We start from the raw sequence: 10,748 nt of genomic DNA, 5'->3' as shown, positions 1-10,748 counted from the left end.
TTCTGGAGCTGAGGCAGGAAGTGATGATGATGATGAATTGTAAGCTAGTTTTTGGGTTGGTTGTTTGTTGAACAAGCAAAGTGAAAGTGCATCGGAACAAAACAATTGGATATCATAAGTATCCATTTCGATAATGAGTACAAAAGAGAACCGCGGTTATCTACTAGTACAAGAATGCGACAATTATTCATTCTCTAGTAGGTTATGCACTCCATTATTGTTCTTAACAGAGATAACAGTGGATGTAGGTCATGCAAGAAAAGGAAGAGACTGTGACTCCCCAATACTACTACGGAGACTCAGTCTTTAAGGAAGTGATGCAATCCATTATGGATAAATCGTGGATTGTTTGTTTGTGTCGTTTCTCTTACGTATAGGCAGAATGGGAAAAGCTTGATAGTAGAGTAAAAAATCGTAAGTCAGCGGATCTTGAAGAGTTCCGATCTGGATTGAAAGATTTATCTTCTCTGTACAACTCGGTTTGGTTGAAAAACGTGATTAAGAAGTGTTGTGGAGATCTTTTTGATGTATTGTGAATACTTATTGTGTTACAATCTAGTCACTGAAAGTGCTTCTTGAGAAGCTTTACGAGGATCGGATTGAGTGGAGATATGGTGTGGCAGACTTTGTACCTCTGAAAAAGAAGGCTATTGTCAAGAGGCAGTACCTTCCAACCTTGCTATTTGGTCTTCTGCCGAAACTCACTCCAGACCTCCAAAAGCAGATTTTGACATTCATGATTGATTGTGTGAATGTAGGAAAATGATTTTGTATGTTATGTTCAGGAGCGCATTCACAATGTGGAGATTTTCTTTGAGATGGATATTCTTCGCAAACTCATATTTATGCTCATGTCTATTCACAAATACAATGTCTTTGATGCCTCCAAGCCAGAGGAAATTCCTAGCTTTGATTGTGAGTTGTAAGTTGCGATCTTCTGGTTTCATCTAGGTCGGAAGATACTGTACAGATCATCTTCGATTTTATCTATACTCTTGCATCTCATGTAAGTGATTCTTTCTTTCTCTCAGATTAGAATGTTCGTCCTCAGGATCTCAAAACGATGTTGTTGCCCTTCAGATTAGGTACTTTCGCTTCAGAATCAGATGAATCCAAGCCTGGGTATAGAATCAGGGTGAGGGATGATTAGGTAGTGTGTTCCGATCCGGAGACTATCTGAGTACATTGCTTCGAATCGCTCAGCCGGCTAATGCCCCTCCATCCTTCTTTTCATGGAATGAACCTGCAGGCGGTCTCACTGCATCACCAACCTGTGGTTGGCCCAAGAATGGATATACATTGTTCTGCTGGATTCGAATTGAGTCATTCCCTCATAATGCATCATTTTTGCCAGTGTAAGTGAGATGAAATAATGTTGAGAGATAGATTTGCCCTGAGAGGAGTGAACAGACGAGCTATTGAAGCAGGTATTCAAGAGAAGACGTTTATTATTCGCTGTTTGAGTGAAAAGGGTGAGGAGTCGTGTATTCGTACACCATTGGATGTAAGAGATAATACATGGTTCTGGCTTGGTGTGACCCATGTTAAGAAGAGTATGTGGCGAAGCACACTGAGTGTATTCTGTAATGATCGCTTGCTTGTTGAAGACAAATTCACGTATCCGGAGAATCTGGATGGCGGTGTAAAGGGATCCGTCTCTTTGACATTTGCTCGAAGTGAGACTTTGGGATCCACTGTGAGTGATGGTCAGGATTACCGATTCCAGATGTGTTCGATGGGAATGATGCAAAGTTCTCTCTCCGAAGTGGAGATGAATCAGCTGTATATGTTACATCATGGACCTTCCTACTCTCTCTGTGAGACTCCTTCGGCTGATCAATGGAGTGTTATTCAGCAACGACTATTTGAACGAGTAGGAGTATAATTCGACTTTGATTCTAGTGTTCATGCTATTTTGAAGCTCGAAACACACGTGATGAAGTCTGTTATGATTGTTCGAATCAGAATGTCTTGGCTACAGTGAGTGAAGGAACACGTATCGTGGCTGAAAGCACTCTGACACAGACACTTGCTTCCTGTAGGAGTCCGTTTCGATAGTCATTTCTAGTGGGTGGTGTTCCCGTAATCCTGCCAATGTTTGTTCCTGCCTCCTCAGAAGTGTCTGTAGCCCATCTTCCATCTCTCGTTCCACAGCCGTTGCCTTCTCGAGCATATGCTCAGGCACTCTCCTTGCTAGCAATTTTACTGCAGGAAGATCGTAGCCAGCTCATTACATTTAAGAACAATGGAGGTGTGCAATTGCTGGCTATTCTTCTTCGACGTTGTCCTCCCTCTCATCTCTCTGTGGAGCTGGTGACCGTGATTCAACAGATTGTGGAGGCTCTCAAAGTGGACTCAGAATTGTATGTTGCTGGGATGCGTTATCTCCTCTTTGACTTCTCGGTCTGGGGCTCTGCTCCATGGTCTACGCATGTCATTGTCCTGAGGATGCTAGGTGATATCGTTGTGAGGGATCCAGGTTTTGTGAAGTCGCACGTTGGAATCCGTCCGCTGCTTCAAGCTCTGGTGAAAATCTATTATAGTGAGCCATCTCCCTATAGTTGTAAGCGAGATTCATCCTTCACAGAAGATGGTGTTTTGGAGTTGCAGCAGAGTATTAGTGAGATGCTTCAAACCCTCTTGGAGAGTGATAGTACGATGTATCGTGTTGATATCAGTTATCTGTTAAGTGTGTTGTATATGGTTGATGATGGTGACTTGCTCTTGCCTATTCTCAACATTCTATATCATTTCCTCACACAACGTATGGATATTAGGACTCTCTCATTTTTAGCTGCCATCAAACCTAATTTCCTCCAGTCACTCTGTCTCTGCAAGGCATATACTGTCTTCTTTAAGTGTATGTGTCATGAACTCGAAGAAGTACGTGTTCAGGCAATTCGTTGTCTTCATTGTTTCTGGATAGCCTCCAGTCCGGCTGCTAAACTTGCCTGTGGAATTAATGAATTCAAGAATAATGAGTGTTCGGGTATTGCTGACTATTTGAATGACAACCCTGTAACAACGAGCATCTATCAATCACTCATGGATTTTGCGCTCGGAATCAAGGTACGAATGATTAGCTTACTTCATCTGTAGCCAGAGAGTGTTGCTAGAGGTGTGGTTGATGGTCGACGACCTCTTGCGATTCAATATCCATTCATTCTGAATGTGCTGCTGGAGGCTTTATGCCAAGCAAAGGATGCTGTGCGAGATTTGGCTCTCAGTCATCTCTTGAGTCTGGTTCAAGGTGTAACCTCCTCATCAAGCAATCGTGTAATCATTGCTCAGTCAACAATAGCAATCCGTTCACTAGTGATTCTATATGCAATGACACAAATCGAATCGACTCGAGATAAGGCACGTCAGATCCTCGTATGTTGCGCTTCCACTTATATTCTAGCTCGGATGGGTGGTTGGGAGATTATCGAACAGATCCGACAGGTTATAGAATCTCTGACTTTGATCCCTATGGTAAAGGGAATGAATGATATCGAATCGAAAGGAGTACCTTTGTTGTCATATACAGAACTGTTCACACCACTGTTGCAAGGTATTCTTCTACAGCTCCAAGAGAGTATACGATCTCAGAAACCCAAACGGAAGGATCCCAACGGTCAGGTGTTCTTTGAGGGCTATGCTATGACTTCGTATCTTACCTTCTGCTACACACTCGGTATCACGCCTGAAGTTCCTCGTATGATCGAAGTACAAGGAGATACCATTCAGTCTACTCGAGCTCTATCACTTATTGAGGTCAATCTGTTGACGGATTCCAGCTTCGAGTTGTTGAAGGTGGCGCTGGGATTCTGGTCGGAATTGGCACCTCAATTGGTATCTGCTACTGATAATGCACTCTGTGATGGCAGCAAACCTTCATTCACACCTCTTCTCGAGAAGGGAGTACTTCCGATCTTATTACGAGCTCTCGAAGCAGCCATTGTGTATCAGATGCGCCGTCTCTACAGTGGGGGACAGAGTGCGAAGGGTGTGAAGAACGAGATTGAGTCATTGGTGGGATTGCTGGAGTCGTTACTATTGAACTTGGGCGTTATCTTTAAGCCAAAAACAGCAGAAATTCAGTTGCCAAAGAATGATTGGAGTAATCAGTTAATTCTGACCACTTCGTTCACACTCTTTAGCATCATTGGTATCTGCACTCGAATTACTGTCAGTTTGTCTTCGAATGTGGACTCGAAGGAAGCCAAAGTCTTGCAGGCCACCTGGGAGGAACTAGCAGGACGATATTGGGATCTGATGGCTCTCTGTCTGCGGAATATCGCTACTCTTCTGGTGACATTGGATGAGAAAGCATTCAGCATTCTTCAGCGTCTGGAAACTGTGAAGGCTCAGAATCTCCAGACATACAATACATGGATGGAAGTATTCACACATGAGGTCTTCAAGAATGCTGTGGATGGTATGAATAAGGTCCTTTTGGCCTATAAGGATTCATTCACCAGTGTAGCTGACAAACGTCTTATCGAGAGTATTCGTCTTGAGATCCGCTGTAAGAGCGAGGACTCACCTCTGAATCAGAGACTGTCAGAAGAAATGGAGGAGACGGTGATTCACTTCAAGGAGTCGTTCGAGAAGGAATCAATGCTCTCGATTGTGGAGCGTGAGACAAATGGTCTCAAGATCATGAAGAAGCTTTGGCGAGAGCTGGTCTTTGGTCCTTCGATGTGGCATGGTGTAGAGAGCTTCAATGAGAGCGAGAGTGAACGTGTTTATTACGAGTTGGACCGCAAGGAGACAGAGAAACGTCTTCGAAACCGACTCAAGCGGGATTGGCACGAGAGACCACACCGGCATATTGGTCGGGACTTAAGTGGCAGTAAGGGCCGGAATGAGTCCAAAGAGCAGGAATTGTTGAAACTCCGTGTGTATAAGAAACAGCAGGAGCAGGAAAGTCTCCCTGCAGATGATGATATGGCTGGTACACCTACGACACCCAATGGATTGAATGTGGAAGAGGAGGTAAACAATTTGGACCTCAAATTCACTCATGGAGAGCGAGTTGTATTCTCGACGCAGATGGAGCTGGTGTTACCAATGTGTGTTGTCAAGGGACGTACTGATATCACTCCTGCCAATGTGTATTTCTTCCCTGAGAGTTTCGCAGAGGGACATGAAGGAGCCAAGAAAGAGTTACACGTAAGAAAATGGGAGATTAACGCCATCACTGAAGTGTATCGTCGTCGTTATCTCCTTATGCCCACAGGACTGGAAATTATGGCAAACAATAAGTCGTATTTCTGGAATTTCCCAATTGGTGATGATTATCAGAAAGTGTTCAATGTATTGATGTTACAGAAGCCGAAGTACTTGCTGGATCGTCCTCTCTTTAAGCATCTCTACAGTCCTGCTCAACTTGTTGCCAAAGCAGATTGGACTTCCCTATGGCGGACCCGTCAAATGTCGAACTTCGAATATCTGATGAAACTAAACATGGCTGCTGGTCGTACCTACAATGATATCCAGCAGTATCCAGTGTTCCCATGGGTGATAGCTGATTATACCAGTCAAGAGCTCGACCTGACCAAGCCTGAGTCCTTCCGAGATCTCAGCAAGCCGATTGGAGCGCTCAATGAGGAGCGTTTGGAGGGGTTTATGGAGCGATATAATGCCATGGAAGGAGGCGATATTCCTAAGTTCATGTATGGGTCTCATTACAGCAATGTGGGAACTGTACTGAACTATCTGGTGCGTATGGAGCCTTTCGCAGAGCTGGCAGCAAAACTGCAGGGAGGTCATTTTGACTGGGCGGATCGTCTGTTCCATAGTATTGAGGAAGCATGGACACGAGTGCTCACTAGTTCGGGAGATCTCAAGGAGCTGACTCCAGAGTTCTTCTATTCGCCCCATTTCCTTCGAAACATGAATGGATTGGATCTGGGTACTCGTCAAGATGGAACCATTCTGAATGACGTGATTCTCCCTCCATGGGCATCTTCGCCGGAAGAGTTTGTGAGAATTAACATGCAGGCATTGGAGAGTGATTACGTTAGTGAGCATTTGAGTGATTGGATTGATCTCATTTTTGGATACAAACAACGAGGTGAAGAAGCTGAGAAGGCTTACAATGTGTTTTATTATCTCACATATGAGGGAATGGTAGATATGGAGTCGATCACCGATCCTGAAGAGCGCAAAGCTATTGAAGCCCAGATTGCCAACTTTGGTCAAACGCCCTCGCAGTTATTTGTTACCCCCCATCCGAAACGTCTCTCGGCAGCTGAGGCTCTGGCAGCATTGGGTCTGAAGATCCTGCCTGGAACTGTATTGAACCCACAACCAGTGGCAACCCAACATTCTAGCAGTCTGGTGAGTCTGGTATATCGTGAAGATGACAAGGAAGTTCTGTCTGTTGATGCTCAGGGATGTGTGAGTCTGCACAAGTACTATGCTGCACAACCAGGCCATAAATTGCTTCCTTTTACCTTCCAACCGTCCGATAAACCGGTTCACAAATACCTCCCTTCAGCCAATGCCTTCCCTACTTCAGCTCGCAGTCGTGTTGTCCATTCTGCAACCCCGATGGAGGAACAGACGGTGCTGTCGCAGATGCGAGCTCGACTGTGTGTGGACCCGAAGCTGCAGCGTCTCTTCAGCACAGGCCAATTTGATAGTACCGTCACCATCAGTAGCTTACAGGGAGATGCAGCGCAGAGTCGATTACACTATAATGGTAGGAATGAGGAAGGAGGTTCATCATTAGCGGTTGTTGGTACCTGTATAGCGCTCACTGAGGATGCAACGGAAGTGATCGTGGGCTCGCGTGAGGGTTTGGTGATAGTGTGGAATATTGAGTAAGAGTGAGTGATTGGACTCAGGATCAGAAACGAAGGTGTTGCCACGGACTCGACTGTACAGCAGAACACCGTAGTATCCCAACTGCCTCGTCTTATCCTACCAGGACTTCCTACAAAGGGTATGAAAGAATGATAAGAATGAAGAATAGTGTTACAAGTTTCAGCTAGTCGTGATCTCGATTTGATTGTAGCCTCAACAGCTGCTAATCAAGTATATCTCTTTAATTTACGTGATGGGCGTTTCGTTCAGGTGATTGATTTGGCTCAGTATGTGGAAAAACCGGTAACAGAGGACAAGAAGTTGCCAAAACCAAATTATCGCATAACTCACATGGTTACTACCTGGACAGGATACGTATTGATCTCTGTGACATCTCTCCATTCCAATCTACCGAACTATCTCTTCTGCTTTGATGTAAATGGTTATCTCCTTTACAAACGAGCAGATGTCAGGCGCATTCACACGATGTGTACATCCAAGGACTCAAAATGGTTGTTCTGTGCATCTTCCTATAATTTGTGCATTTTTACACTTCCTGATTTGCGTCTGAACACGGTTCTGGCTTCTCCCAAGTTGCGAATTGACAGTGTCTGTGTCTCGTCGGATAGTCGAGCCCTTCTGGCAGGAGTTCAAGATGGATCTGTATTGTGCTTTGGTCTGAATTTGCGATGGAAAGAAGCAGAAGAGGAAATGCCTGCAGCAGTCGATGAAAATGATTTAGGGATGCCGGAGGATTTAGAGTAATCGCTTTGTTTTGCATTCTGTTTGTAACACATTTTGTTTATACAGAGGAGTTCTCAGCAAAGCAATAATCAATAGTGTGGGGATGCATGCATAGCATGATGACAACTATACATTTCGTGAGTTGGAATTCTCTCCAGTCTTGTTATCAATCACGTACCACGATGTCTGAAGCTGCTGTCACTGTCCGTGTGAGAAAGTTCATGAGAAATCCGCTTCTGAAACGTCGTCAGATGGTAATTAAGGATTACCTTGTGATATGATGTAGACGATTGAGGTTATTCACCCCAAACGTGCCTCTGTTTCGAAGGAGGAGCTCAAGGCTACTCTTGCCAAGAAGTACAATGTTCAAGATGATAAGTGTATTATCCTTTTTGGATTCCAGATTGCTTTTGGTTTGACTTTGTGGTTCGAATTGTTAGCGTTTAGGAGGTGGCAGATCAACTGGCTTTGCTCTCATCTATGACAGCTTGAATGACGTCAAGAAGTTTGAGGCGAAGTACCGTTTAGCTAGAGTATAGAATTTCAAAGAGAAGAGTAACACCTAGTTTGGCATTCAGGAGTATCCTCGTCAAGGCCGAAAGATGCTTAAGGAGAAGAAGAATCACCAGAAGAAGATTTGGGGAACAGGCCGTCGTGCTGCTCTTCACAAGGCTAAGAAGGCTCAGGACGATTAATGCTTGGGTGTTGTTCATTGTTGGTACTAGATATCACGATGAGATTGATATAGGATTGTTTGTTGAAATGAATTCTCATTGAGAAGAGGGTTATTGTTATTGTTTTGGTTTCATTTCAATCTCCATAATCAATATGCTTTGGGAGATTCAACGTATATCAGAGATATATCAACAAATCGTTGGTAAAGCACTCGAAGAAAGAGCTCCTGTTCTTCTCTTGGTTTCACCTGATGTTGACGCATTATGTTCTTGTAGAATTCTCACTGTATGTTTTTGAATTGATTTGAATATTGAATTGTCTTTGTTAGTTTGGTTCTGAGCCTCTTCTAGTCTCTTCTCCGATCTGATGGTATTATGTATAAGATCAAACAGATATCAGGTTATATTGATCTTCATCGAGTGAATCAAAGCTATCTTGAGAACAANNNNAAGTAGAGAGTTGATTTTTAGTTTCATAGTGTATTTATGTTGAATTGTGGAGGTACAGTTGATCTAAATGAGAATTTGTCTCTTCCTTCTTCTTCAAAGTGTCTTGTAGTTGATTCACATCGTCCTATTCACTTAGGAAATATTCGTAGTGATAGTCGAGTTGATTTTTATGAATTGAATAAGGAATAGATCGTTGTAGTGAATGATGGTTCAATAGAACCAAGTGAGATTCCGAGTGATATATCAGAATCTGAAGAAGAATGTGAAGAGGAAGTGAATGAAGATGAAGATGAAGAGAGTATGAAACGAAGAGTTGAGAAAGAGAAGGAACATGAATTGAAACAACTGGAACATGATCGAAAACGTCGTAAACTAACAAGATATGAAGAATATAACTACTATTCTCGTCCTGTATCCTTTCAAGTGAGTATGATAAGAGAGAATGAGTGATAGATATACTCTTTAGTCTGTCAATTGGATCGGTTGAACAATGATTTGGTGTGGTTGAGTATTGTGGGAGTAACAGACCAATATCTCCATAATCACATAAACAATGCTGCTTATGCAGTATGTTACAATGAGGTGGTGAATAAGGTGAATATGTTGAATATTCAAGGAATTGAAGGAGATGGAAGTGTGGGAAGTATTCAACAGTCTTATGAACCTCGATTCCTGTTATATCGTTTCTGGTCTCTATATGAGAGTATGATTCATTCAGAGTATATTGTAGTGAAATTCCGTTTGATGAATCCAAACAGTAAGGTAGAAAGAGATATGTGAGAATAGACAGTGTTCGTGTGAAAGAATTGTTAGCTAAGATAGGAATCTCATTGAAAGAGAGTAAAGAACCGTAGTTGAATGGATTTGAATATGATTTTAGATTCCACTTTCTTCCTATTCAAATACGTAAAGAACTATCAAAACGATTAACGAGTGTGAGTGATACATTCGGATTAGAAGATTTGTACTATGATTCTTTCACTCGTCGTTATGGTATGAATGAATTTGAAAGATGAGTTAAAGACATTCGAACAGAGTTATCAGCAGCTGATGTTGTCTATGCCACAAATGCTTTATTAGAGAAATGTGAAGGAGATGAAGTGGGTTTGATGAATGATCATGTCTGGATAGAAGGATGAGATAATGGTTAGTGGGAAGAGAACTGGAATCGTTGTTATGATGCTTTGTTGACAGATCGGAATCTGGATGTATTACGAGAAGGAATCTCATTGTGTGAAGAACAACAGGAAGCATTATTACGTGTTGGAACAAGTATTGTTGAGAAACGTCAGATTCGTATTGCTGAACACTTTCGTTATACGTTTCTGAATGATCTGGTGGAAGGGGATGTTGCAATCTTCTCTCAACCAATCATGCTTCAACGTTTGGCTCAATTCATTGTTCGTGTGAAACGTCAAACAGGAGATTGGCGAGGGAAACGGGGTCTTCCTTATCTCTTATGTGTTTTGAACCCAAAGACATCGATCTATATTCTAACAGGTGTGAGTTGTGGTGAAGAAGAGGAAGCAGAAGTGAAGTAGTTTGTATTGAATAAGTGAAACGTAGTCAATTTCGGATGTTGTTTCAACTGACAACTGAGAAGATGCAAGCACGATGTCGCTTAGATTCCTTTAGTGGTTCAGTGATGCAACTCCACAAAGATGAACTCCTTCTCTTCATTGATGAACTTCATACAAGTCTTCAAGATTACTATCTAGAAACAGGAAGTCTCTAATTGTATCCTATTCTTTGCTTTCTCTTGTTGTTTCGTTGAATTGACCCAATTCCCGTGATTTTCGCATATCAAGAAATCTCTCTTTTGAGTCCAGAATTCGATCTATTTCGAAGAATCGTAGTATTTTCATACTTCTACCAAAAGAAGGATCCGATTATCTTTGAATCAATTGAATCTTATTAACAATGCTTGCTTTTGCTGGTAAGAGAGAATTGGATAGAATGGTTAATAGAATATAGGTCTTAAATCGATAGCTAGAAGAAACAGTGATTCGTATGTTGGTAGATTGAGTTGTAGTTCGTCTGGCCTCTACGGTTGTTGGTTCAACAGTAGATGCTCTGAAAGCATAT

The 10,748-nt window shown here is 42.5% G+C and overlaps 4 protein-coding genes across 4 annotated transcripts; all 4 read left to right on the top strand.

Moving 5' to 3' along the window:
* Positions 1–251: 251 nt before the first annotated feature.
* On the top strand, positions 252–1,775 carry JH06_4475 (hypothetical protein; the record flags this gene model as incomplete). The annotated part of the gene is made up of 9 exons (XM_014671306.1): positions 252–347; positions 378–527; positions 560–748; positions 786–922; positions 952–1,006; positions 1,037–1,122; positions 1,155–1,355; positions 1,387–1,676; positions 1,753–1,775. 9 exons carry the CDS (start codon positions 252–254, stop codon positions 1,773–1,775), a joined length of 1,227 nt encoding a protein of 408 aa, XP_014526792.1.
* Positions 1,776–4,377: 2,602 nt separating this feature from the next.
* Positions 4,378–7,560, top strand: JH06_4476 (hypothetical protein; the record flags this gene model as incomplete). The annotated part of the gene is made up of 4 exons (XM_014671307.1): positions 4,378–6,691; positions 6,722–6,800; positions 6,843–6,934; positions 6,965–7,560. The coding sequence occupies 4 exons, from the start codon at positions 4,378–4,380 to the stop codon at positions 7,558–7,560; spliced, it is 3,081 nt and encodes a 1,026-aa protein (XP_014526793.1).
* Positions 7,561–7,721: 161 nt separating this feature from the next.
* Positions 7,722–8,234, top strand: JH06_4477 (40S ribosomal protein S24; the record flags this gene model as incomplete). Its single annotated transcript, XM_014671308.1, has 4 exons — positions 7,722–7,793; positions 7,826–7,952; positions 7,987–8,072; positions 8,106–8,234. The coding sequence occupies 4 exons, from the start codon at positions 7,722–7,724 to the stop codon at positions 8,232–8,234; spliced, it is 414 nt and encodes a 137-aa protein (XP_014526794.1).
* Positions 8,235–8,464: 230 nt separating this feature from the next.
* Positions 8,465–10,398, top strand: JH06_5150 (putative cell division control protein; the record flags this gene model as incomplete). The annotated part of the gene is made up of 10 exons (XM_014671309.1): positions 8,465–8,485; positions 8,565–8,665; positions 8,693–8,822; positions 8,853–9,086; positions 9,117–9,420; positions 9,450–9,513; positions 9,544–9,656; positions 9,687–9,763; positions 9,815–10,200; positions 10,230–10,398. 10 exons carry the CDS (start codon positions 8,465–8,467, stop codon positions 10,396–10,398), a joined length of 1,599 nt encoding a protein of 532 aa, XP_014526795.1.
* Between the last annotated feature and the right edge of the window lie 350 nt (positions 10,399–10,748).

This window comes from Blastocystis sp. subtype 4 (assembly GCF_000743755.1).
Source record: "Blastocystis sp. subtype 4 strain WR1 chromosome Unknown seqid_0174, whole genome shotgun sequence".
NCBI lineage: Eukaryota > Bigyra > Opalinata > Blastocystidae > Blastocystis > Blastocystis sp. subtype 4.
This window is presented reverse-complemented; position numbering and strand designations above follow the sequence as displayed.